Source organism: Zonotrichia leucophrys, chromosome 8 (assembly GCF_028769735.1).
Source record: "Zonotrichia leucophrys gambelii isolate GWCS_2022_RI chromosome 8, RI_Zleu_2.0, whole genome shotgun sequence".
NCBI lineage: Eukaryota > Metazoa > Chordata > Aves > Passeriformes > Passerellidae > Zonotrichia > Zonotrichia leucophrys.
Window position 1 is genome coordinate 2,680,096 of NC_088178.1, and position 27,527 is coordinate 2,707,622.

General features: G+C 48.3%; 1 protein-coding gene across 5 annotated transcripts; it reads left to right on the forward strand.

Annotated features, from left to right (window-relative positions):
* Positions 1-1,750: 1,750 nt before the first annotated feature.
* On the forward strand, positions 1,751-27,527 carry RGS8 (regulator of G protein signaling 8). Of its 5 annotated transcripts, XM_064719277.1 has the most exons (7): positions 1,802-1,820; positions 2,070-2,128; positions 3,703-3,872; positions 5,947-6,048; positions 6,943-7,007; positions 18,715-18,881; positions 21,551-27,527. In XM_064719277.1, the coding sequence occupies exons 3-7, from the start codon at positions 3,835-3,837 to the stop codon at positions 21,731-21,733; spliced, it is 555 nt and encodes a 184-aa protein (XP_064575347.1). In that variant the 5' UTR covers positions 1,802-1,820; positions 2,070-2,128; positions 3,703-3,834; the 3' UTR covers positions 21,734-27,527. The 5 variants fall into 5 exon arrangements, with proteins under 5 accessions (XP_064575345.1, XP_064575347.1, XP_064575348.1 ...); XM_064719275.1 differs by lacking the exon at positions 3,703-3,872 and having other exon boundaries at positions 1,751-1,820; XM_064719278.1 differs by lacking the exon at positions 1,802-1,820 and having other exon boundaries at positions 2,041-2,128; positions 3,703-4,229.

Consider the following 27,527-nt stretch of genomic DNA (forward strand, 5'->3'; position numbering starts at 1 on the left):
GCTGTGCCAGGGGAGGATGAGCACAAGGCAAACATCTCCACACAGCCCCAGGCAGGGCAGGAGGGACCCAGGCTGATGGGGAGCCAGGATCTCTGCTGGCCTGCCGCTAATCCCTGTGTTTTTCCAGGAGGTTTTGCAGGACTCTGCCTCTCCCCAGGGATGGGGGATGCTGATAATGTGCTATCTCAAGGCATGTTTCCTGCTCACAGCACCAGGGTGCCAGGGCCAGCAGTGCTTGAGCAGACAGGAAGGTGACTACAAGTATCCAGGGAAAAGGCAGTTATTGTATTTGCAGGGATTTTTGTGGTAGGAAGAATTTTATTTCATGTTTTCAGAAGGTTAATTTATTATTTTATTACATTATATTAAAATACTATATGAAAATACGATATGAAAATATGATATGATATGATATGATACTAAAATTTATTAAAGAATACAGAAAGGATACTTACAGAATGCTAAAAAGATAATAATGAAAAACTCGTGACTCTCTCTACAGTCTCAATATAGCTTGGCACTGATTGGTTAATGAGTGAAAATACGGCAGAAACTGATGAAACAATCACCTGTTGGATAAATAAATTTTAAACACATTTTATATGAGCAAAACAGAGGAGAAGCAAATGAGATAATTGTTGTTTTCATTTTTCTCTGAGGCTTCTCACCTTTCCAGGACAAAAATCCTGGGTGAAGAAATTTTTCAGAAAATATGAATGTGACAGGTTAAACTGCAGGGGACTTTTTTATTATGGTAATTCTTCTTCTTTCTGTGTTTTTTGCTTGTTTTAGTCAATCTAAAAAAAATCAATGGAGATCCCACTGGCTGAGCTCTCAGTGAGGCTGTGCCCCTATCAGTGCTGTGTGACACGGGGCTGTGCTGAGCCCACACCTGGGGGATGTTGGTGCCAGGGGTGAGGTTGTTCAGGGTTAGTTACAGCCCCTGTGGTGCCCTGGACATCCCAAACCTGTTCTGTGGTGGGTGCAGGAGGAAAAGGAGGATTGCAGCCCATCCTTTGGGATCAGGGCACCGAGGATGCCCAGCCCAGGTGGGTGCAGGAGGAAAAGGGGGATTGCAGCCCATCCTTTGGGCACTGAGGATGCCCAGCCCAGGTGGGTGCAGGAGGAAAAGGGGGGTGCAGGAGGAAAAGGGGGATTGCAGCCCATCCCCTGGGCTCAGGTGGGTGCAGGCTCCCTGCCACAGCACTGGCTGCATTTTCCCTTCTGTCCCGCTGTGCCCAGCAATAAAACCCTCCTTTGCTTTGTGCCCAAACCTCCTCCCTTGGCCCTGCTGACACCTCCAGTGGAGCTCTCCCATCCCTCCTGCCTGTGGCAGCTCCTGGAAATGAATGATTTGGGGGCCCCAAAGCCCCGGGAGTCGCTGGGATGGACTGGGATGTGCTAGGGTGAACTGGGGTGAGCTGGGGGGAGCTGGGATGCGTGGGGATGTTCGGGGATGTGCTGGGATGCTCTGGGATGAGCTGGGATGCGCTGGGATGAACAGGGGTGTACTGGGATGTGCTGGATGCGTGAGGTGCTGGTGCTTGGAGGTTGAGTGTGCTGGGATGCTCTGGGATGAGCTGGGATGTGCTGGGATGCGCTGGGCTGAGATGGGGTGCTCTGGAATGAGCTTGGATCCGCGGGGAAGCGCTGGGATGAGCTGGGATGTGCTGGGATGGGCTAGGACGAGCTGGAATGTGCTGGGATTCGCGGGGATGCTCTGGGATGTGCCGGGATGTGCTGGGATGAACTGGGATGGGCTAGGATGAGCTGGGATGCGCTGGGATGAACTGGGGTGTACTGGGAAGTGCTGGGATGAGGTGGGAAGCGCTGGGATCCGCGGGGATGCTCTGGGATGCGCCGGGAAGCGCTGGGATGCGCCGGGAAACGCTGGAATCCTGAGCAGAGCCGGCTGCGCAGCCGGGCTGGGGCTGATGCGAGAGCGGCTGTGGCTGCGCTGCTGCCGCTGCCAGGGGAGGGAGGGAGGGGAAGGGGAGGGGAGGGTGCCGAGGTGTGCCCGTCACCCCGAGCAGGGGGCTGGCCCTGAGGAAGCTCCGCTGTCTCCCCAGAGCCGCTCTGAGCACGCCGTCGGCACAGACCCACCGGCAGGGAGGACGGCTCAAAGGCAGTGAGTATCTTTATCTCGGTGTCTGTCTGTCTGTCTGTCTGTCTGCAGTGCCTCCGTGCTCGGTTTTCCCCCCTGGCTTTCTGTGCATGTGAATGGATGGTCTTAATCTCCCGAAGCCCCCCGAGAGATCTCACGGTTTGCTGTTCTGTTTATTTGGTTGGTTGGTGTTTTAACCTTTGTGCTGCTGGTTTGGTTTTTTTGTATTGGGATGGCTTCTTTATCTGTGCCCAGGTGGTTTGATAACCTGAATGTCCTAATCACAGCCCTCCCTCGCTGTCTGTCAAGGAGAAACCCCCAAAACTCATCCATGATGAGGCTGGTGGCTCTCCTTGACTGGATTCCTTCCATAGGAGGGGGAGGCAGGATGAAGGATGGAGCGGGGGGGGGAAAAAACCCCTCACCAAGACCTTCATTGCAATTTGCCAGACACCACAGATTACATTTTAAAGCCAAAACTGACTGGATTTATTTGCAAACAGAGCGAGCATCCACGGGGATGCCAGCTGAGCATTGCCTCCATGGGGAATGCAGGTCCCTGCACCCCTGAAGTCAGACAGACTTTGGGGTCCCAGGGAAGTTGGGTGCTTGCTGTGGGGGTGAGTGGGGGGCAGTGGGGGCCAGCTGGCGGCTCTTTCATAACAGAACCCCAAAATTCAGCCTGCAAGGGAGAGGGAGGGCAGATGGCTCCACTGGAGCAGCAGTGGGAAAGGGAAGCAGGAGCTGCTGGACTCTAGGAAGTCATGTGCTGTGGCCCTACATGGGGGTGAGGCTGTTAATGAGGAAATTTAGAGGGGCTTAAGGAATTACAAGGATTGATTTCAGTCAGAGAAGCAGCCGGCCGGGGCGAGGATTAAGGGAATGCACTCACTGGCAGTGCAGCACAATCCCAGTTCCATTAATTTAGTGGGGAAGAGGCTTTGTGCCTTTTTAATGTAATCAGGGTTTAAGAGGGATGGTGCAGTGGGCAGCCCAAGCTCCAGGGTGTCCCCCAGCAGAGCAGGGTCCTGGCTCCTTGCACCCCCCCTCAGCTCTCATGGAGGGCACCTGGAGCCTGGCAAACCAGGAACATTTGCCTCTGCTCTCTGTCCCCTGGCTCTCCTGCCTGCTGCATCTCACCTTCACTCTCTGCTGATGGGAGAGTTGTCAGCCAGTGATCCCCAGCGTGCCAAGGCTCACGAGGAACCCAGCATCTCCTTCCTTCCTTCCTTCCTTCCCTTCCCCTTCCTTCCTTCCTTCCTTCCCCTTCCCTCTTCCCCTTCCCCTTCCCCTTCCCCTTCCCCTTCTCCCCTTCCCCTTCCTCCTCCTTCCCCTTCCCCTTCCCCTTCCCTTCCTTCCTCCTTCCCTTCCTTCCTTCCCTTCATTCCTTCCTTTCTTCTTCCTTCCATTTCCTCCATTTCCTTTCCTTCATTTCCTTCCTCTTCCCCCTTTTGCAGCCTATGCACCTCCCTGGTGTCTCCCACCACCCCAACGAGGCCCTGCTTGCTCTGGGTGGTTTGTGTGTGAGTGCCTGAGCCCTGGTGGTGCAGGAGCAGCCCCTGCAGATGTGTGAAGTCCTGCTGTTGTTCTGTTTGCAGTGCCAGCTCTCCCGTGATGCCTGGCCACTGGCTCCAGCCGTGACCTGCAGGGACAGGCACAAGATGTAGTTTGTGACCCATCCTAGCAAGGCCAGCCTGGAGCTCTGCCCCTTGAGGAGAGACCTTCAGAGGATGAGTGGGATAATCCAGCCAGCTCCTGCTGCTCCCTGGTGAGCTGGGACACCAAACTCACACTGCTTCACACCTGAAGCTGGACTTGGCCTGGTCTTAGAAGGAAATGCTGTCTCTGCTCTGTGGCCACCCCTCAGCTCTCAACGTCTTCCATTGAACAGTTGACTTTCCACTCTAGGAGGGAAGGATCAAATGGGTTGAGGACAACTGGCCCTTCTTGGCTTTGGCAAAGAGGATTCTTTGGTGCTTTTTAAAGTGCCAGGACATGAAACAGTAAATCCCTTCTTCCTGCCCTCCTGCCTCCTGCAAGCAGCCCTGACTGAGGTCCAAGCCAGCCAGTTAAAGGGTTAACCATAGCTGGATGCCTGCATGGCTGCCTTACTGATCCCACGGAGGTAACTGGAACAAACACAGTGCATCCCCACCCTGCCACCCTGTCCCTGTCCACCTCGTCCAGCAAGCCCCTCTGCCCACTGCAGTGTCCCTGCTGCCCTTCCCTTGCCTCTCCACCTCCTGCACACCCAATTTCTCTCCCCTTTTCTCTCCTCTGTGTCCTGGCTTGGAAGTCCTGGCTGAGAGAAGTGTTTTCCACGAGGAACCAGCTCCCTGCTCTGATTCCCTGCTGCAGTCCCTTGATCTCAGGCATCCCAGGGGAACGGGAGCAGCGCTGCTGTGCTGACGCCTGTCACACCTCTTGCTGGGAAATTCGTGAGCAAACAGAGCAGGGCACAGAAAGGTGGGGGTAGGAGGCATCTGGAGAAGGATCCTGCAGTGGGTTTGGTGTCCAGCTGGGAAGGTGGCACTCCCTGTGCTCTCCTCTGGAGTTTGTGCAGTGCCCACGGCCATGGGGCCGGAGTTGGAGGCTGTGCAACAATTCCTGTGGCTGAGGAGTTCCTGGGTTTTGTGCTTGTTAAACGCTGTGAGCTGCCTGTGCTGCACCAGGGAGACACTCGGTGCATTTAATTAACATTTAATTTGCTTGAAGATTACATTAAAATGTGCAATAATAGAAGCTCTCCGAAGGGCGGGAGGAGAAGGGGGAAACAGGCGCGCCACAGATTGGCTCAGGCACTGGTGCTGAAGTGTTCTGCAAGAATTACAGATGGAAGGGGAAAAATGCTCTACTTGTGCAGCCACAGAGAGTGTTGGGCATCTGTTTGGGAGCAGAGCTTTCAGCAGCTCCAAAGGAGGTCCAGCAGCTGGGAAGGGGAGATGGGGTCACTGAATGTTCCTCCCATGGTCCTGAGGAGAGAATGGCCCAGTTTGATATCTAGGGAATCTCCAAGAGGAGACACCCTCGGGCTGGAGAGGCAGATCACAGAGCCCATACAACCCCACCAAAAAGCAGCCCCTACATGTTTATGGGGAGAGGGTGGTGCCAGTCCTGTGAAATGCATGTGTTCCCTCTCCCTGTCCCTCTGTCCTGCCCATCCCGGGTTATGTAATGAAGGATGCTGCGGCTGCTGTCCTGGGAAGGGGCTGGGCAAGGACACCAGGGGCTGGCACGGGGCTGAAGGCTCTGGGGCTGGGCTGAAATGTAGAGGAAAAAAGCTATAAAGCCATTTTCTGCCTGGGTAAGCGTGTCAGGAGACAGCAGTTTGATCCTGCTTATGTAATCCTGAGTCTAAACCGCTCGGGATCGATCCTGGCTGGGAGCTCAGGGGGCTGCAGCACAGGCTCACCTTGCAGGTGCCTTCCTACCCCTCTCCTTCCTCCAGCCCCCTCCACCTCAGGGATCTGTGCTGGTTTTGGTGCAGCTGGAACGAGGTGACCGATTTCTTGTACTGCTGCCCATTGCTCTCCTCCCACACCCGACCAGGGCAGGACTTTCCAAGAAACCATCCCAAAATGCAGCCCTTCAAAGCCTTTCTGCCAGCCTGGTGTGAGGGAGCCTTCAGCTGCTCTGGTGCTGTGTTCACCCATAACATCAGCCTGGAGATGTCTCAGGCTCCCTCTCACACACGAGGGAACCAAGGACACAGATCTGGCACCGAGGTTTTTCCTTTTTTTGGGTTTGTTCTTTTTCTTTTGCCAAGCTGGCTAGACTTATAATCATCCTTGTTCTTTGGTTTTCCCCCTGCTAACACCCCTGCTTCCCCACCTCGACCACAGGAGCAGAGGGATGAGGACTCGCCTGGGCTGCCTGTCTCACAAATCAGACTCATATAATGATTTCACAGCTATTCTTCCGGACAAGCCCAACCGGGCTTTGAAGTGAGTATAGCTGCAGCATCCCACACAACCCCACTCCTGCCCTTCCCCTTCCCACCCACCACCTCCCCCCTGCAGTACTGTCCTCCTTTTGTTGTGTTTTGTATGAGTTGTGAGTGCTTCCAGCAGGAAAACAAACTGATCCAGCAGGAACAGCTCTGGAAACTCCTGGATCTGTGGCTCTGTGAGACAGGACGTGCTCCCAGTCCCCACCGCTGTGTGTGGGACACGTCTGCACCTCTTTGGGGATGTAATTTACACCTCTGCCATCACAAATCAAAGCCTGAGCAGTTGGCTTGGTGTAAGAGGTGACCCGAAATTTCAGGTCATCTTCAGCTCAGCCTGGTATTTGACACTGCAAAAATTCGGGTGATGGTTTGAAAAATGCTGGAGGGAGATGCTTCAACCCCTGCAGAGTCCTGATTTGAGAAGTGTGGGATGGGACTCATCTGACCACAAGTCCCTGCTTCCACCTGAGATAAGATCTGTCCTTCCCCTGAAAGGCAAGCAAGAGAAATAAACACTTCTGCAGGGCTGAGTTCCATCTCGCCTGACTTTTGGCTTTTACAATGTAAATGTCTGCATCTGAGCTCGTTTCCTGGGCCTCTGCTCAGAGTCAATGAGGAAAAATTGGTGCCTTTTTGGGCATGATTCATCTGTCCTATTTTACCTGCCTGCCTGCCTGGGGATGTGAGCTGAGCAGAGTCCCTGCAGGTCCCTTGGGATCTCCTCCCTGATTCTAAAGCAAGCCCAGGGTCACTTGGCTCAGTTCTACACCCTAGATCTCCAAAATCAGGTGAGAGGAATCCCAGCCTTCCTCGGTGTCCTCAGCAAACAGCTCCAGAGGGGATGAGCAGCTGTGGTTTGTCTGTAACTTGCTCCTTCCCTTCCTTACAGAAGACTGTCAACAGAAGAAGCTACAAGATGGGCAGACTCTTTTGATGTCCTTTTGTCCCATAAATGTGAGTAAAGATCAAATTCTATCTTTTTTTTCCCTCCATTTCCCTTAACCCCTGTCCAGGGGCATGGTCCCTCCCAGCCACCATCCTTTAGGTAGGAAAAAAGAGAATTTTGTGTGTTCCCTTCACATCTTTGCTCCTGACAACAAGGAAAACCACAACTGCTAAAGCCATCAGCCCAAGGTGCTGCTTTTTCCAGCTCAGCACCCTTGACCAGCTTGCCCTGGCACAGAGGAATCCCCCTTGGTCCCCCTGAGCTGCAGTTACCACAGCAAACCCAAAAATTTCACATCCAGAGCCCTCATGCCAACCTATAATCAGCAATCCCTGCTCTGTTCAGTCCTGTGAGGTCTGTTCTGCAAATATTGCTCTGCTTCAGCAGCATTTTCACACTGAGAAATTATAAACAAAGCAAAGTTCCCAGTATGGGTTCATTCATGGGCTTCTATTGAAGGAAAACACCCAAATGAGTTGAGGTTGGGGAAAAGCCACCGTGGGTGCTGAACTCTTTCATGGCAATAAGGAGCCGTCTGGCTTGCTTAGAGACTCAGGTTTTCCTTACATTTTAAAATGTAAGTGTAAATTATGTTATTAAGCTAATTTGAAGGTAATTTTGCCAGGTTTCTACTGAGATGACAACAGTTTTGGCAGGGAATTAAGTGACAACTTTAAACAGGCAGGCTGACCAAGGCAGGAAAAAGCAGGATGTAATTTTAGCAGCAGTATCTAGTTGAGATCATTGCTCTTGCAGCCAATTGGGGAAAAAAATATATGGTGTAGCTGGGTATGGCTAAAAAGGAACGTTTCTTTTGTGGAAATTCAGAACAAGAAGGGGAAAATACACCAAGGAGATTACAGGGTACCTGGGGGATGGAGAAAGGGGAGGGCAGGATTGTCAGACCCCTGTTATCATCCTGAACTCAAACCCATTTCTTCTTCACTGGTGTAAAAGTTAAACGTAGAAATTTTCTTTATTAGACTGCAGAAGAAGGGCTTGGATTGCAAATCCCAGTGAATTTACCCACCTGTGTCCTGATGTTACACAGATTCTTCCCTCTTCAGCTGACTACTGCAAAAAATGCAAAATCAAACCTCAGTTCAATGATTTTGTCCAGCAGCCTCCACGAGGCTGTCTGGTTTTATTAATAAATTAGCCTTAGAGAGTGATAAATGAATTATCAAGACCTTTCCCATCTCTTAGAATGGAAAGTAATTCTGATAACTCTCTGGCACTAATGAAAAATATTCAGTTTCTAATGAAAAATATTCAGTTCCTAATGGCAACAGAAGGTGATCTTTAAAATTTAAATTAATCTATTTTTATCAGCAGTCACGGTGACATTGCCTGGTGATTGGTTGGTGACAAAAAAATTTGTTGTTTAATAAACTACTTTCTAAAGGAATATTTTATAACTGCTCTGCACCTGAAGTTTCTGGAATTGCCAGCCTGGCAGTCAAGGGTTATAATGATGCAAATACAAAAAGTTCTGTTGAAACAGAAGTGTTATTTTAGTTACACTGGTTTAAAGGAGAGAACAGCACATACTCATGGAATTAATTATATTGTACAAGTTGCATTTTTGCTGTTAGGATGTGCTGATGTTACACAGGTAGAGGAGCCTTGTGCCTTAACTGGCCAAAATCTGGGATTAAATAAAGCTGTGCCTGGCCTGCTGGCATCTGTCTGTGAAGGAAGCTGCCAGCAAAAATTCTGCTTTGAGTGCCAAGAGGAGGACAGAACTGCTGCAGTCTAATTTTCCCAGCATTAGCCAGGGAAAATTGGAATTCATGCTCGGGGGCATGGGCTCAGCACCAGCTGGGCTCAGGGAGAATTCCCCCTGGGGCTCACAGCATCAGCAGGTAGAGCACTTGTGCTTGACACATCTGTCAGAAAGTGTCTTCACTAGATGGACAGCTCATTTATTTTGGGAAGGGGATTGTGATTTCAGGGGGTTGTGTGGTGCTTTTGCTGCAGTCAGATGGATTCAGTGCCTTCCAGGCAAACTGTTCTCCAGGGAAAATAAACCCCAAAGAGCTGGAGCAGGGCTCAGGAGCTGATGGGGCAGCTGAAAACGGGGTAGATCTTGTGGGAAACATTGCCAGGGGTGGGACTGAAATAGGGCTCTCCTTGAGCCAGGTCTCATGAGCTCTTGGAGAGCTATTTCACACCCAAGATAGCTCAGCTACCTTAGAAAGCATAAAATCAGCAGGATGGCTTCTGTGGTAGTGCTGGAAACAAAAAGGTTTCATAAAAGGCAAAATAATAAACTCTTCATAGAAAAAACTGATTAGGTGCCAGAGGTTCTTGCTCCTGGTAAAACACCCCACAAAAGCAATTGGTTTCTTTGTTCTCTTCTTTTTCTAGTAAATTGTTCAGGTGGGACTTTTGGCTCCTGTCCAATTGGCTATCCTTAAGTTTGAGGTAAAGTTCCCTAGGCTATGAGATGCTTTTTCACCTAATTGAGGAGAGAAACTTCTGAGTTTATTTCCTTTCTTAAGGGCCTTATTTCCTTTCTCCATCAACAAGAGGCACATTCTTATATTGGACTAGTGGCAAAATTACTCCAAGGAGCAAAAACGTGGATCAGAGCTCCCCAGGAGGGCTCCAAAGTGCCCAGCTGAGCAGGTTCCCTAGTACACAGAGGAGGTTCAGAGACCTGCAGTACTCTGGGAGATGGGAAAAACACTTCCTATTCCCTTCCTATTTCCATGAGTCTCCAAAAGCATTCTTGTTGCATTATACTGATTTAGAGATGGGGTGACTTAGAGGCATTTTAAAATCTTTTATTCCATTTTCAGTCTCATGTGAAGGGTGAGACAATGCAGGTGTTATAATTCACACCATCACAATCAGAAGCCAATTATGTCTTAGAAGGAAATGCTGTCTCTGTGGCCATCCCTGAACTCTCAACATCTTCCACTGAATAACTGACTTTCCACTCTAGGAGGCAAGGATCAAATAGTGTGAAGACAACTGGCCCTTCTTGGCTTATAAACTTATCTATAAGCTTATAATGCTTATACATTATAAGCATTTCTTGGCCTATCAGCCTTAGCCACACCATGCTGTAAATGCCTTAAAGCAAATCATTAAAATTACCCTTCCTGGGTCCTACTGCAATTCATCTTTCATAGTTCTATTTCTCCAAAGTATCCAGTCTTATTTACAAAACCATCCTTTGAAACTTGTTCCTAGTTCCATTTCTCTCTCAACAATATCTGTCTTATTCTATGGCATTTCTAAATCAGCATTTCTTACCTCAAGGTTTGCATTCAGATGCACACTATGTGAGCTTTCTGTCAGACTTTGAGAATTCTTTACAAATCCATTTCCCACAGTTTCTAACAGAAGTGACCTGAGCAGTGTCATGCATTACACAGATTCCATGGAGAGTCCGTGGGGATTTGAGCCACCTGGTCTCGTGGGAGGTGTCCCTGCCCATGGCAGAGGGGCTGGAATGAGATGATTTTTAAGGTCCTTCTCAGCCCAAACTATTGTGTGATTCCATGATCACCTTTGCCAGACGTCCCTTGAAGTGTGACAGCCCTGGGGAACCCCCTTGATCTCCCCTCACCCTCCTGAAGAAGGAATGACTGTGCAGGTAATGTTTGATCCTGTTGTGAGAAGAGGATTGAAATCCCTTGGGATCTGAAGCAGTTGTTTACTCCCATGGCAGAAGGGTTGGAATGAGATGACTTTTAAGGTCCCTTCCAGCCCAAACCATTCTGTGATTCCATGATCACCTTTGCCAGTCAGGCAATGGTGTGCAGGTAATGTTTGATCCTGTTGTGGGAGGAGGATTGAAAACCCTTGGGATTTGAAGCAGTTGTTTTCCCCCACGACAGAGGGCTGGAATGAGATGATTTTTAAGGTCCCTCTCAGCCCAAACCATTGTGTGATTCCATCATCACCTTTGCCAGACATTCCTTGAAGTGTTGATGGCCCTGGGGAGCTCCCCCTGCTCTCCCTTCTCTCTTCTGAAGAATGAATGGCTGACTGCAGGTAATGTTTGATCCTGTTGTGAGAAGAGGACTGAAATCCCTTGGGATTTGAAGCAGTTGTTTTCTCCTGGGTGATTCCAGGCTGGGTAATGCCCTTGTCTCTGCACACACTGGTCTGATTTGGATTTCTTCCCCGAGCCATTCAAAGGATAATTTGAGCTGACAAGTTGAGTTAACAAGAGATTGTGAGTAGGAAATGCAGGAGGGCTCTCCCCACCTCCCTTTTGTGCTGGCCCTGGGACTGAATTCCCTCATCCCTCCTGGAGTGAGCAGAGCTGAGCAGCAGGATGCAGCAGCTCCACATCCATAGGTCAGTGCAATAAAATCCTAATTGTTAATGGGCAGAGGAAATAAACTCAGAAACCCTGGGGTCAAGCAGACAATCCCTATTCTACATCTATTTTACACTGTCTGAGCTCACTGACACGTTCCCTGGGGTCAGGGCTTCGGAGGAAGCAACAGGAGAGGGGAACCTGATGCTGTTCTTGCCAGGGAAAATAAACCCCAGAGTAAGAGACAGAGGCAGAGTAAGAGGCAAACCATGTGCAACATTTCCCTGGGGGCCCAGGGAGGAAAAGCAGTGGTTTTAACGCTGGATTTTGGCAACTTTTCCCATTTTGTGCCAGGGAAGTGAGCTCAGCGTGGTCCCCATGTGTGAGTGCATGCCTGTGAGTAAGTGAGGAGTAATCCCCTCCCTGTGCCCGTGCCCAGGAGGCTGGCCAGATGAGGATTTATCCTGACAGCCTGCTGGAGGGAAATACAAGCCACAGCATGTGTCATTCTGCATCCCCCACAGGGCTGGACACACAGATTTTTGTTCCTCCAGCATCCAGCAGGACAATCTGTCCTCAATCCTTGGTAAACTTCTCACTCCACACCAAAAACATTCATCCTGAATTGCCACTTTTATCTCAAGGGTGACTTTTCTCTGGATTTGTTTGAAATCTGGAGGAAAAGGTGATTTTTCTCTGGATATTTTTTTTTTTTGTGATCTCCGTGCTCTTCCTCCCAAACTTTATTGTTGTTCTCCTCCTCCTGTTGTCTACACATTCCTTCACTTCCTACACAGCACAGGAATATCCCAACCTACTCCCAGCTCCTTCTGAGCCAGAAGAGCATTTGCATTGTGCTGCTGACAGGCAGCTGAGATGAAGGGAAGCTCTGCTCAGCAGCAGTGGGAGCACATTTGTGTGCTGTGCAGAGCATTTGTGACCTTGTCCCTCCAGCCCTGCACCCAACACCTTCCAGGGAGCCAATCCATCCCTCCACCAGCCACAGGGACCCTGCCTTTACTCCCTGCTTGCTCAAGGAGTGAAACACATGCATTAAATAAATTACTGGAGATTGCTTTCTTGCTCTGACAGTGGCAGGTGCTTGGTTATTAAACTGCCTGAATGATTTAGGCCACTAATCTGGGCTTTTCCTCATGCTGATGAAGCTTAGCTGAGCCCTGTCTTGTGTTTTCTGCTCTCCACCTCGGTCCCTTCTTGTTGGAAAGGATCCACTTTCCATCTCCTGAATGGGATTTCAGGTGTCCCTGTCCTCACATGGTCATTGACCTGCCTGGCGCTGCCCATTCATAAACCAGAAATTCCTGTCACTGCCTAACTCTGCAGTATGGGGGTTGTTGAAGGAGTTTTGAGTTAGATCTCTGAGGTTTTTAGATGATGCCATTTATTTTTCTTATCTTCTACACAGACAGAAAGGGGGAGTTCAGCTCACATCTTCACAGCATGGTTCAGAAGGTCACACAACCCCTAGTTACAAGCCCTTTTAAAGATTTATTGACCAATAAATCACTGCCAATAAGGATATTTATGGTTTTGATCCAATCCTTCAATATTTTATCTTATGGACTCATGCTACAGTGTAAGCTTTCAAAGCCAGTCATGTTATGACACACAAACCTACAGCACTGCATCCTAAACTCCTTGTTCACCTTTGTTTTTTCTATATCTTAAACTCTAAAGCTCTAAACTTCCCTCTTCCTAATTTAATGTGTCTCTGCTTTAAAATCCATATTCTCACTTCTGGCACCTATTTTAGAAGCCTTTCCCAAGGTCTCAGATCAAATCCTGTGTTTAATTCTAAGCTTTGGCTTACAGGCTCTGAGAATTCCCTGCATTTCAGATTCCAGCAGTGCAGGATCCTGAGCAATGTCTGAGCACTTGCACAATCCCCTCTGCACGTTCCTCAGTCAGTCTGAAAGGAGAGCAGGGCATTTTGAAGCTTAGATTTATACTGCAAAAGTAAAATATCAAATGTCTGCTGTATTCTCCCTCAGACTCTCAACATCCAGTAAAGAGCTCTGCTTCTTTGCCTTCAATTTATCTGCTCCACCAGCATCAATTTCCTCTTTTGGCTTCAAGCAAAGGACTCTTGGGGCAAATTCCTGAATAATTGTCCAAGAGTTGTCCTGAAGGGCTGTGCAGCCACAGCAGCACATCCCGTCCTCCTGAGTGGCCATGCCTTTGGGGCTCACGTTGGGGATTATTTTGTGCTGCTGCCTCTGCAGAATTCTGATCCTGCTTTTAATTTCTGTGCTTTCTAAAGCGTCCCCCTGGAACTGGAAATTGGGATTTTTCAGGAGGTGAAATCTCTTTCCTGCTCATAGTACAATGCACTCCAGTGGTCGTTGTCCTGGCAAAAAGATGCCCAGTTAATGAAAAAGTTAAAAGTTGTCCAGTTAATTTCTCTGCTTTATCTGTAAAGCATCTCCCTGGAATTGCACACTGGGATATTTCAGGAGGTGAAATCTCTCTCCTGCTGGTATCACACTGCACTCCAGTGGTGATTGTCCCGGCAAAAAGATGTCCAGTTATCCAGTTAATAGAAAAGTTAAAATTTCTGTGCTTTCTCTGTAAAGTATCCCTCTGGAACTGCACAGTGGGATACTTCAGGAGGTGAAATCTCTCTCTTGCTTGTATCACACTGCATTCCAGTGGTGGTTGTCCTGGGCAAAATGATGTCCAGTATATTAAAAAGTTAAAAGTTGTCCAGTTAATTTCTGTGCTTTCTAAAGCATCCCTCTGGAATTGCACATTGAGATTTTTCAGTGTCACACTGAACTCCAGTGGTGGTTGTTCTGGAAAAAAGATGTCCAGTTGCCCAGTTAATTGAAAAGTTAAAAGTTGTCCAGTTAATTTCTCTGCTTTCGCTGGAATTGCACACTGGGATATTTCAGGAGGTGAAATCTCTCTCTTGCTTGTATCACACTGCACTCCAGTGGTGGCTGTCCCGGCAAAAAGATGTCCAGTTGTCCAGTTAATTGCAAAGTTAAAATAACTGTGCTTTCTCTGTAAAGCATCCCCCTGGAATTGCACATTGGGATACTTCAGGAGGTGAAATCTCTCTCTTGCTTGTATCACACTGCACTCCAGTGGTGGCTGTCCTGGAAAGAAAAGATGCCCAGTTAGGTGGGATGAGCTTTGAAATGCTGATCATTCATGAGTGCTCATTCCTTGAAAGCCTTGAAGGAGAGGAGCAGGTTGAAGTCAACATCCAGGTCAAATCCCAGCTCAGGTGGTGGCAGCTCCCACGCCCAGTTGTCCTCCTGCCCTTCCAGTCACACTTGTCATTGCTCCATGACAAACTTCAGGCAGTGATTGCCCAAACCTGGCTGTCAGGCACAGCTGGGAAGGCTGGCAGGCAGCTAAGGGTTAAAGATGAAAACCATGGCAAAGCAGGCAGTCAGGGCTGAGCTCTCCTGCACCCACAGTGTCCCAGCAAGTCCCTCGAAGGTTCGGCCTCACCATCTGCAGCTCCTCCAAGGCTCTGGGGACTGCATGACAGGAGTGGATAAAAAAAGCAGAGAACAGCCAGACACTATTATTTATCCATTCACTGTCTAAACTTATTTCAGCATCAAAAGGAGCTGATTGACAAGAGAGCAGGAGGCAGAGCTCTTGGAAACCTCCTGGTCCCAGGGGAACCTGCTGCAGCTGCTCTCTGGGGCAGGGCGGTAGCAAATGCCTTTCTCTCCTTGTCACTCATGACATTCCCTTCTTTTAGCAGTTATTACATTTGTCAGGTATTTTATTTCTCAGGTTTTTCAGATATGGTATTTTATTTTTCAGATATGATATTTTCCAGGTATTTTATTTCTCAGATAGTACATTTTTCAGGTAATTTATTTTCCAGGTATTTTATTTTTCAGGTATCATATTTTTCAGATATGTTTTTCAGGTATTATATTTGTCAGGTATTGTATTTTTCAGATATGATATTTTACAGGTATTTTATTTTTCAAGTATTTTATTTTTCAGGTATTTTGTTTCTCAGATAGTACATTTTTCAGATATGATATTTTTCAGGTATTTTGTTCCTCAGTTTGTTTTCTTTTTTTTCCTCATGTATTATATTTTTCAGATATTATATTTTTTCAGGTATTTTGTTTCTCAGGTATTATATTTTTCAGGTATTAGGTATTTTATTTTTCAGGTATTTTGTTGCTTAGGTATCCTATTTTTCAGATATCCTATTCTGCATCAGTGACCTTTTGCAGATGTGGTACTTTCATGCAACACTGCTATTCCTGCAAGTGCTCCTCTGTCAGTGCTGCATCTCTGGGGCTGTTGTAGAGGAAAAGGGGGGAAAAAAAAGACCAAGGCAGAGACAGGGGAGCAAGACCTCAGCAGAGACTGCAGAGACACAGCAGTGTGCTTGTGTGCTGGAATATTTAACGTCAGGCATGCTAGGAGCTGATGATTGATAAAATGACATAGACTTCAAGGAACTGGAACTTTCTGTTTTATTTCCTTCTTTCTGAAATTTATCAGCATGCAAAGGCTCCTTGCTCTGCTCTCCAGTCCTTCCCTTGCTCTCACACAGGCCCTCTGAATTTTACAGGCACCAAGGGCGGCACGGCTTTTGGGAAATGTTGCTGTGTCCCAGATTTCAGGAAGGGGAGCTGCTCAACCTTCACCATATTTACCTATCACCATATTTACCTGTCCAGGGTGGATAATAGCAGGTAGATAACAGCAGGACAGGTGCCCTGCTCCTTTGGCATTCTGCTCTGGGGCTGATGTCACAACATTGCCCCAGGCTTGGACCCACAATGTGCAGTGTCACTTGGATGAGAGGCCCTTTCTTTGTCTACCCTAGCAGTGCAAAGCCCTGATCTCCCCCTAAAATTGCTTGAAGGGAGAAGTGTCAGGAGGAGCTGGAATAATGCAGCTATTTCTGGGGCTGACAGCAGGAGGGAGCATGGCTGAGATGGGATGGATCCATTTTTATGCTGATAGCAGGCTGCTGATAAAAAAAAAAAAACCAACAAATGGAGGAGCTTTGAGGAAGGCAGAGAAGAGAGGTTTAGGCTGTACTTTGGGCTTGTCTGGCCTTTCCTTTTCCCTCTGAGGATCTGGGCAGTCAGACATCTCCTCTGACTGACACACAGACAGAAATAGGATTGTTTGGTGCTGTTCAATACCCAGGGCCACTTCTTAGGGCTTGAGGTTTCAGAGGGAGCTGGAAAATATCTAAGTTATTAGCAGAAACAAGGGGAGCAGGAAGAAGTTTAGGACATGCAAGGGAGATGCTGGGCAATGTTACATTGCTATAGATCTGTAGCACATATAGCAAATAGATATATACAGCATATAGAGAGCATATAAATAGCATGTAATATATAATATAAATTAATATATAATATAAATAATATAGAAATATTATATATATAATATGTGTATTATATATAATATATTCATATGTGTATTTATATTTTATATGTGTATTATATATAATATATATATAATATATATTATATATATGCTATATGTAATATAGCATATAATATATCTCTTATATAGAGCACATTGTTAGCATATAGAGCATATAGAAGGAACTCTCTGAACAGCCTGTTTGAGAAAATGTCAGGATTTTCCACAGGGATCTGGACAAGCTTGAGAAATGAGCCCATGGAAATCTCATGAGGCTTAACAAGACCAAGTGCAGGGTGCTGCACCTGGATTAACCCCAAAATCAGTCCATATCTAAGTTATTACCGGAAACAAGGGGAGCAGGAAGAAGTTTAGGACATGCAAGGGAGATGCAGAGCAGTGTTACATTGCTATAGATCTGTATCACACATATAATATAGATTATATAGCATATAGAGAGCATATAAATAGCATATATATTGTATCTAGCATATAGTTAGCATATACAGCATATAGAAGGAGCTGTCTAATAGCCTGTTTGGGAAAATGTTAGAATTTTCCACAGGGATCTGGACAAGCTTGAGAAATGAGCCCATGGAAAACTCACGAGGTTTAACAAGACCAAGTGCAAGGTGCTGCACCTGGATTATCCCCAAAATCAATCCAGAATGGAGGTTGAACAGATCAAGAGCAGCCCTGCCCAGAAGAACTTGAGGATGGTGGTGGAGGAGAGGCTGGACATGCCTTGTCCTTGCTCCCTTCATCCTTCCAAGGAGTCTGACCTCACCAGGCTCATCCCCAGTTCCATCAATATTTTTAGACAGCTGCTTGGAAGTAGCCAAGAGCTTTCCAGTCATGAACTACAAAAACCTGGATGCTATTGCAAAAGACCAGAAAGAGTTAGAAGTACATTACTGGAAAAAAAAAAAAAAGAGGACAATCTAAGTTTATCCTGAGGAGAAAGGGAATGTGTGAAGCCTTCAGCTGCATCAACTCCCCTGGTGCTGTTCAGGGAAAGGAAATAAAAAACAATGGCTGTGTCCATAAATAGGCCCAGGCAGGGGTTTAACACAGATTGCCTAATAAATCTTTCCATATTTCTAATCTGCCCTGGCTGACTCAGATTGCATTACTGAAATGTCACAATTGCTGAGCATTAGCAAGTGATAAGCACACTTTTACCACTGACTAGACAAGCTGTAATTAGGCCAAGTCCTTTCCCTCTCCCCTTTACTGGAGCTGTAACAGACTCTCTGAGAGCTTTCTTCTGTTTAAATAAGAACTAAAAATGGCACAAGGCAATAAAGCAAAATGACAGAAAACATAGGGAACAAGTCCACATCAGCCATGTTTTATTGAAGGCTTTCTTAGTGGCAGATAAGGCCTTATAAACTGTGGCATTAAGATGACCTGAACCTTGATAATTCCATGAGTAATTTTCCAAAGGGTGGGTGATCCAGTCCCAAGGAAAGCTTTTTGCCACCTTAGCAAAGGAAAACATTTTTTCAGAGTTACATCAAGTCATGTTTGGCTTTGTGGCAGCTCACAGGTGCCTGACTCATCAGTGGTGTAAGCTATGGATGCATCCTGGGATGGGCAGAGCTTGGGAGAAATATCAAATTGTCTTTGGTAGGCTGGGTAGGTGGAAGGATGTCTGAGAATGGAACAGCTCCCTGCCTTCTCTTGATGCCTCAGGTTTTAGCTTTTTTATATTTTTCAGATTCTGTGCTGCTTTAGTGTGTGGGTCTGGGCTCCATATGAGGGGATGGTGAGCTCTGTGCACAGAGCAGGGAGACAAAACAATTCCTGCTCCAGCTGGGCACCAAGGATGATCCAAATCTCAGCCCCAAGAGCACAAACAACGTGGGCTGAAGAGAGCAAAACAAGAAGGATGGGATTTCATGGGCTGGAGCTGACCAATCTCATGACTGCTGCATAGCTCTAAATCACAGCTCTGCTGTCTCTGAGGCCTGCCTTTTGCAGCTTTCCCAAAACCCTCTGGTTTTATGGATTCCCACAACCCTCTCCTGCCTGTGTGTCTCTGGCAGATGGGCTGGCAGCTTTCCGTGCTTTCCTGAAGACCGAGTTCAGTGAGGAGAACCTGGAGTTCTGGCTGGCCTGCGAGGACTTCAAGAAGACGCGCTCGGCAACCAAGCTGGCCTCCAAGGCCCAGCGCATCTTCGAGGAGTTCATCGACGTGCAGGCCCCTCGGGAGGTGAGTATGGGGTGCCACAGCACGCCAGGGCACCCAGCAGTATTGGAATTTTATACCAATATAGGCAGATGGAACGTGTCTGGGCTCGTCTTGCCCTTGCTGCTTGACCAAAGGCGGCAGCTGTGGTGGTTTCACCTCAGAGACACATTTGGCTGGCTGGATATGTGGTGTTTTCCCCTCAGAGACACCTTTGGCTGGCTGGATACTGCAGCTGGGCACTTGGGATAAGTCCAGGCATGCAGGAGATCAGGTTTACCTCTGGTGGAGTAGCTTCAAGGTGAGGTGAAGGAAAGGAGTCGGTTCTGATGGAGGGTTTTGATCCAGAGTTTTATTCCTGGCCCACAGGCCTCTGAATGCAGCAACAGCTCCAACACAAGCACAGCGTGGTTGCTGAGTCTTTTAACCCTGGGGAGAGGGGCAGGGAAGGGGTAGGGAGCCACCAACCAGGTATGGGGGGAAGTCTCAGGGGACAAAGGACACCTGGATGGCTCAATGTCCCTCAAGGGGTGTAAGGCATCTTTTGAACTTTGCCAATTCTTGGCATTCCAGAAGGGCCTCGAGTGAACTCTGCCAATCACTCGATTCTTCACTTCATTCACTTCATTCTGGAATGCTGAAGCAGGGCCAAAGGAGGGGAAGGGAGAGGTGATTAGCACACCTGGGGAAGGAACCGGGATAGCTGAGACAGGCTATTACATCTCACTGCCACACAGCAGGGCTGTCACCCCCAGCTGGGTGCTCTCCCTCTGTCCCTTCCCTCTCAGAGAGTGGCTAAGGACGGTGGCCATGCCATCCTGGCTGCTCCAGCTGCCTCTGCTCGCCCTGACTCATCCCTGATGAGGACAATGCTTTGATGGTACTGAATTAGTCACAGCCAGGGAGTTCACTGGCAACCTCAGCCTACATTTCCTAACCTCACTGAGCTCCCCAGGAGCATTTCACAGTGCTTCTGTCATTTCTATCAGCCTTCAGCAGGCTGTTGGTCTCTTCCCTGGCAGGACCCTTTGCCCAGGACCATCCCACCCATGAGTGGAACAAAGCCCTGAGGGAGCTGGGGGTGTTTATCCTGGGGAAAAGGAGACTCAGGGGTGACCTTATCACTCTACAACCCCTGAAAAGTGGCTGTGCTCAGCTGGGGCTGGGCTCTTTCTCCAGGCAGCACTGACACAACCAGAGCACACAGCTTCAAGCTGCACCAAGGGAAATACAGGCTGGATATTGCAGAAAGGGTGATAAAGTTCTGGAATGGCTGCCCAGGGAGGTGGTGGAGTCACCATCCCTGGGTGTGTTTAACAAAGCCTGGGTGCCGGTTGGGTTGGACTCGATGATCTTGGAGGTCTCTTCCAACCCTGTGATTCTGTGATTCTGTGAGTAACTTGTTGACTCCCAAGGGGGCAGAGCTTCTGACTAACTCCCCCCTCACCTACACCTCCTGAGAGATACAAACAATGACTCTGAGCTGAACAGAAAATGCAGTCACACCCTGGAGCCTGGGATTGTTAAATCCCCTTTCAAGCACTCCACAGGCTGATGGCACTGCCAGGTCCTGCCTGGTGACCACGCTGGGCTGTGTCACTGCAATCACAGCACAGCCAGAGGTGCTCTCACTGCACCCAGCCTCTCCCACTCATGCATGGGTGCCTGTCAGGGACCCAAAAAGGGCTAATTTTCCTCATTTTCCTCCCTCTCCCAGCTGGGAAGGCCATTGCAAGGCCACTGGAAAGGACCCAGATTTGCACTGAGGTGTGTGGCTGTCTCCATGCTCTCCTTGAGCATTTTCCCACTGTTATTCAGGAAGCCAAATGAGATTTTAAGGACTGGAAGGCTGATTTTTGATTAGAAATAGGAATGCAGGTAGGATGGGGGTCCTTCCTACAATTTGGTGCTGTGATGATGTTTCCTTAGCACTGTTACATCATTTTGTCATGCTTAGAATATGAAATTATTAGAGTTAATCCATACTGCTGATATCCATGTTGAGGCAGACAGCTTTACTTTCCAGGCTCCTTCCAGTTTGGACACTGAATTAATAACAACAAATAACATTTTTTTCAGCCTTTTTTTTTTTTTCTTCCAGACAATAACCCTAAAAAATGCTGATTACCCTGCTAGGGAAGGAGAGCAGGAAAACTCCACTGGCTGCCTTTGCAAACAAATGGCAGTCATAACATTTATTTTTCCAAGCCTCTCCTCCAGATATTGTAACATGAAGCTGCTATGGGAAAAATCAAACAGTTTATTTTAGATCAGCCGAGTTTGGAGACATTTAATAAGAATGTACTAGTGGTTTAAACCCAGTGAAAAGTTTATTCACCCATTTATTAGGCATGTGGTGAAGAAGAGAGGGAACAGGAGAGAGGTTGGCTGAGTCAGGAGCTTTAGGTGATGTGCTGCCTAAGAGTCTGAAAGAAAGTAATTTCAAAAGTGATTTTAGTAAAAGTAAAGTGATTTCAGTAAAAATAAAATTATTTCAGAAGTGCTCAGATCACTATAAACCCAACTTCTCCAGGCTTGGGGCAGAACTCACAGCCCTGAATCACTGTGGGGGCTGTTCAGGCATGGGCAGGGGTAGGACCTTGGTTCTGCTGCCATGGCAGAGAGGGAATGAGCCATTTGAAGGAGGCCAGCTGGACACTCAGTGCCAAACTCTCTTCTGCTGCTTTCCCCAGGTGAACATAGACTTCCAGACACGGGAGCTGACCAGAAGAAATGTGCAGGAGCCCTCCCTGTCTTGCTTTGACCAAGCCCAGGGGAAGGTGCACAGCCTGATGGAGAAAGACTCGTACCCCAGGTTCCTGAGATCCAAAATTTACACAGACCTGCTCTCTCAGACCCAGAGGAGGCTCAGCTAGGACAGCCACGGGGCCCTCAGAAACCACGTGCTTCCCTCAACAGCCAAAACCCATCTCTAAATGTGAAATTTCTTGGTGTTCAAAGCAGTGGGAGTGAGAAAAGAGGGACAAGGGGCAGAGGAAGCTTCCAGAGAGTGACTCTTTGACTATCTGTGCTTTTTTTTTGTTAGCAGTAGCACCTTGCAGTTGTTCCCTCTGTCTAGCACAAACCCACAGCCCTCTCAGGGTCACCTGTGGGCAAGGCAGGTTCCCTTTGAAATGGCTGTGTTGGTTTGTGTGTAAATAACACCTTTCCATCCTTCCACACATCTCTCCCTGTCTCTCACCTCTCCCTTGTGTTCAGGAGGGCCCCAAGGGCAGTGCTGACACTTGTGAAGCCACAGCCAGCCCACCTCTCACCCTGCTGGGCTCTGGGACTGAGGGGAGGGAGACAAGAGACAAAGAAACAGGATTCAATCCCTTTTTTGAAGTGGGAACCATCAGCACACTCAGCTCACCTCCCCATCTATTTTGCACACCTTATGGCTTGGCTGCCACTCTGTCACTGCCCCTTTTCCTTCAGGGATGGAGGCTCAGAGTATTCCCAAGGAGCTGAGTTTTCCTCATGAGGAAGGTAATCCCAAAAGCTCTCACTAGGCCTGGGCAGGCAAGTCTTCTAATGTGAATGATTGTTTTTTGTGGCTGTTATTTATTTGTGTGGTAGCTCAGTCTCAGCCATCATTCAGGCTCTGTTGTGCTGGGCACTGGACCAAAGCCCAGCACAAAGGGGCTCCTGGCTGCCACAGGCTTGGTGGCTCCTCAGGAAGGACCTGTTGGAACCCTCTGGCCCTTGCTGGGGTGTAGGAAAAGCACAAAGCCCGTCTGCCACAGCAGATGGCATTTTTCATGGGGTACCTGGCCAGTGGCAATGTGAAAAATCCCATTTCCATTTTTGTTATTTCCCTTTTACTGACTGTTCCCACTCTCTGAGTGGGTTCGGTGTCCTGCAAAGAGCTCCCCAGCACACAGACCCTGATGCAGGGTGCTTTTCCCCAGTGGGACACAAAGCATGGAGTGAGCAGGATGGGTGTTGGGGCGTGCAGGGGGGTGTGAGGGGCTCTTTGGCCCTGTTCCCATAGCCTGGATGGCCCCTGCAAGAGAATTCTCTGTGCCCATGCACCTCCTCTGGGCTGGGCAATAATTCCTCCCATCTGATGGCCCCATTTCCATGGCACTGCTGCTCCAGCTTGGCAGATTCCTGCAATATTTTTGAGGGGAGAAGCAGACAGCCTGTCTGTGGATTTGAGCCGGCAGACCAGAGGTCTCTTTTCTTAATTTAATGAAGGCCTGGAAAGTGACCCCATGGATCTTTTTCTTCTCTCAGACATCCCCAGACCAGAGGCTGTAAACCTCTGCTCCAGCCAAGGTGGTGGGTGGCTTTGATACATCAGAAAGCTGCTGATATAGACTTTGTGTAATGTGGTGTAAATGAGGTACAATGAATTCTAAAGCCAAGCAAAATGTTTTTGGAAGAAGATAAAAAATATCTGTCTGGATATTAAAAATTACTGTCCATCAATTAAGTAGGAAACAGCTTTTTGAGGCTTTTTGCAAGGATGATGTGCAGGACAGTAGGACAAACAGGATCAAGACAGAGGTGGTAACCATGCTGGATTTATTTTGGAGGTGCATTCCTGTGGTCTCCAAGACCCTGAAATCTAAATACATTACAACTTTATGTTCAGTAGGGAAAGCTGCTTTTCAGTGTCTGGTTGGACCGCAGGAGAATCCTCCAGGTTTTTGGAAGGCAAATCCCTTCTCCAGTTAAATTTCTGTGAGGAATTTCCAGAAAGAGCAGCAGTGACCCAGCATTCCTGGCTGTCCCCTGTCCCTGCAGGGACACCCAAGGAGGTGGGGCTGGCCTTGGTGACAGAGGTGACATATTATTATACATAATAATATATATAATACATATATTATTATATATATATATATTCTGCAGCCACACCAGGCTCAGTGACACAGCTCCTGGGGCTGTTGAGGCCCCTCATGGGACACAAGAGACACAAAGCTCAGGGTCTGGACGTGGCACAGTTTGACACAAACTTTTTGCTGCTTGCTCGAAAGCGGGAGCAGTGAAGGACATCAGGAAAATGCTCCAGATTTGCCATGATTTCTCCAAGGGAGCCAGATCCTGCAGGAGCTCAGTGTCCCAAAGCTTAATGGCAAGCAAGGCAGAGTGAGACAGGTCTGGTGAACCTGAGCAATGCATGGAAGGAATCAGAGGTGGAAGCAAAGGACACAGAGCCACACATCAGTGCCTGTCCCTGGTGCTGCCTGGGCTGTAGGAAGGTGTCTTGGTTTGAAAAGCCAGGTGTCTGCTAAGGAAGGCAGGAGCCTCACCTGAAATGGAAAATGTAAAGTCAAAACCTCCCCAAGGGGTTACACCTAGGATAGACAATGGTCATGAGTTTTTCAGACAATTACAAGTTTGTTCTTTTACATATCAGGAGTTAATCCTCAATTACAGCTTCAGGTAATGAAGTTATTTACCCCCAGTTCCCCCCCTCCAATTCACTTTTCTTTATCCTTTTTGGGGCCTGAGGCTGTAGGGTGTCTTTGGATCACAGGCCCAGAGGGATTGTTTGTCTGACCAAAACATGGGGAGAGTTAACTCTTTCCATAGAGTTTAGAGCTATGCACTAATACAGTGTAGGATTTGAAAAACACAAAAGTTAAAATCTTATAAGGAGATGTCGTTGCTGCAGTGGTGACAGGAGCTGGAATCAGGCTGGCTGATGTAGGAGAAGTGTTTTTCCCAGTAAATTGTTCCCTCCACTGGGAACAGCATCCTAGAACACAGAGTGGAGCAAAAGTATTGTCTGAGGCACTCGAGCCTGCCACTTGTTATTTTTGTTGCTGCTCTTGCAGTTTGTCTCTCTGGAAGGAAAGCAGACTAGTTATTTAAAGTAAAATTCTATTTTTCTTAAACAAGAAAATGGCACCAGCTGCTTCTTTTATGACAAATGCTGTTCTGAATTGAATCAAAATAAGCAGCTTGTAGCTCTACCCCTTAAACCAGGGGCTGATCAAGGAAATCATAACTGAGGCAAAGCTTTGGAAAGAGCTGAGTGGTGACTAATTCCCACCAAGGGCAAATATCCTATCCTTGATTCATCTCTTCCTGCTGTGAAAGGGATACTCACAACCTACAAACCCATTTCCCCTCTCCACAAGCACACACCTCCAAAATGTTCCTCCTGTTTGGAGCAATGTTAAAATGTGCCATCGCATGAAGAGAGGGGGAAAAATTTGGTTCACTCAGTTCTTTTTATTCTGTTTGCTGGCCCATACCCAGTCAGCTCCCAGGTAGATTGATGGCAGAAGGGAAAAAGAGTTTACAAATTTCATTTTCTATGAGCTTCAGGTGGTGTTAACTGCAGGGTCAGATGCAGAACTCGAATCTGTCTGAAGTTTCTCCTGCTTTGGTCCATCAGCCAGGCTTGGGATGATTTCCACCACTTTTAGTGGACTCATTAATGCACCTTTAGTCCATGCTGGGAGGGTGTGAAGGGCAAAGGGGAGGGGGAAATTGCTGTGTGTGTCTGGGGGTGTGGGTGGATGAGAGTGCATGTGACTTCATCTGTATCTTATTTAGTGTCCTCTACTACAGAAGCTTTTCTGAGACATAGATGTGCATGTTAAAATAGGAGAATTAGGCACAAATGACATAAACTGAGACCTTTAGCCAGTGTTGTGTTTGCCTCGTGTGTAAGTCCAAGTAGTAGTAGGAGATGTAAACTCTGCTAGGTTCCCAGTTACCCCTAAGAGCACATGTATCAAACTGAACTGAATGTTCACTGATGATAGACACAAAACCAAAATGTTTACAGCATTCAGAGCAATAGCAAAGCATACCTCATGCCAGTCCTGGAGTGCCTCTCACCTGTCAGTGCAAGCTCTCCCCTCCCTGGGGGCCTCTGGCTTCTTCTCCCTCCAAACTCCTCTCCTTCTCTCTCCTGTCCTGGTTGTCTTCCCTCCTCCTCCTCCTCCTCCAAGCACTCCAAACCTTCCTGTCCACCAGCACTGTTTGTCCTCATCTGTCTGAGCCTGGGACTACCCTAACCCCCCCCTGCTTGCCTCTCCTCCATGCCCATCCCTCCCTCCTCTCTTCTTTGCCTTTCCCTTCCCCAGGCACTCATCTCTGGTCATGCCATCTCCCTCCTACATGCCTCCTACTGCCACTGTAAAGCTCCTAGGAGCTCTTCCCTGCCCATTATATAAGAACAAAATGTTTCACATCATTTTCTGCATTATCTTCCATCCCTGGGGCTGCTGCAGTTGTCTCCTTCCTTGGTGCTGTGCTCTCTCTGGCATCGTAGCATTATATCCCAGAACTGGAATTAAAGTTCATTTTGCTGCTAGACCAGAATGCTTCTGTCTACCACGCACCCCTTGGGCTTTGCAGAGACTCATCTTGTCCCCAAGTCTTTTGTCTTCCTTCTTTTTCTCCTCCTTCCATGCAGGCTGCACGTGCAGTGCTTGTGGCAGGGGCTGGCTGGGGTGGAGGGTGTCTGTGCTGGGGTCAATCACAGCTGGGCACCCCCGTGGCTCTCTGGTTTATAAAAGTAGTCTCAATAAAGGTGTGTGGGTTGTATTTGCTCAGCAAACTCAGTCACTGTGCTCTGTGCCTCCTGCAGGAGGATGTGTGTCTAATCTGAGGCTGCGGTGAACTCAGCGCGAGTTCAGCGAGCCGAGGCCGTGGGAGGGAGGTGGCACAGGGGGACGAGATTGTTACCAAAAACATCCAACACTCCTGGCAAAAAGGCACAGGAGAAAAGGCAGTGCCTGCTTCTGGAGGCACCAGGGAGCTCTGGGGACCAGCTGTGCTGTGAATTGTTTGTCTGAAGCAGCCCCACAGCTCCCGGTTTGCCTCACGTGCTGCATGCCCCAGGCTGGCTCTAAAGCATGATGGATGAGGAGCTGCTCAGCTTTGCATTTCCAGTGTGGGTGACAGCTTTATCCTGAGAGAAATGTCTTCATGTTGCTCTATCAGTGCCTGCAGCCACCAGCTGAAGAGCAGGGAGGGGAAGGAGGCACCTTCTGCTGTGTTTACTCCTGCAGACCTCTGTAGGAACTCCTGGCAATGAGGAGAGCAGGGTATGAGCACACCCTGGGGTAGATCCCCCTTCCTTAAGAGCCACCACTGAAAATGTCATCTCCTCATAACCTCTCCCCCAACTCCTCTGTGAGTTGCCCAAATCAGAGCTCAGATTTGTCCTTAAGCTCCTTGGCACCTCCACCTTGGTGGGACAGCAGTGTCCCCTTGAGGACCTGACTACAATCTCCACGCCCAGCAAGGCTGCTTAAAATAACAAAGATACCTGGTTCCTCTGCAAATCAGCTCGTGGGTGGCTCAGAAGAGAGTGAGGATGGCTCTGCTGCACTCAGTGAACTCAGAAGTGAGCCACCAGGCAGAAAGAACAGCTCAAAAGTGCTTCCCTGGGCAATGCTTTTATTTTCAGGAGATCCTGCTGCTGCAGCTGCCACCCCTGCAGTGCTGCTGGTGTTGGGGCAGGCCAGGCAGGCTGTTCAGTCTGACCCCTTCCTGCTCAAGGAGAGGCATGGGTTCAGCTCCCCGGGTCCCCCTGCATTAGCTGCTTGTTTGCTAGGCTCCCCTTGCTCCCTGGGAGGCTGGAGAAGCTCCTCAGCCACACCACAATTCCCCGCCGAGCCGTGTCACCACACTGTGCAGTGTTACACCCCTGCTGTATAGACACCCTGAGGATGTAATAAACAGCCTATTTGCTCTCTG

Coding starts and splice junctions, on each gene's coding strand:
- RGS8 (XM_064719275.1), top strand. CDS start 1,776: ATGCGCTGGGATGAACTGGGGTGTACTGGGAAGTGCTGGGATGAG. Junction 2,129..5,946: donor GGGAGGACGGCTCAAAGGCA/GTGAGTATCTTT, acceptor CCTCGACCACAG/GAGCAGAGGGATGAGGACTC. Junction 6,049..6,942: donor AAGCCCAACCGGGCTTTGAA/GTGAGTATAGCT, acceptor CCTTCCTTACAG/AAGACTGTCAACAGAAGAAG.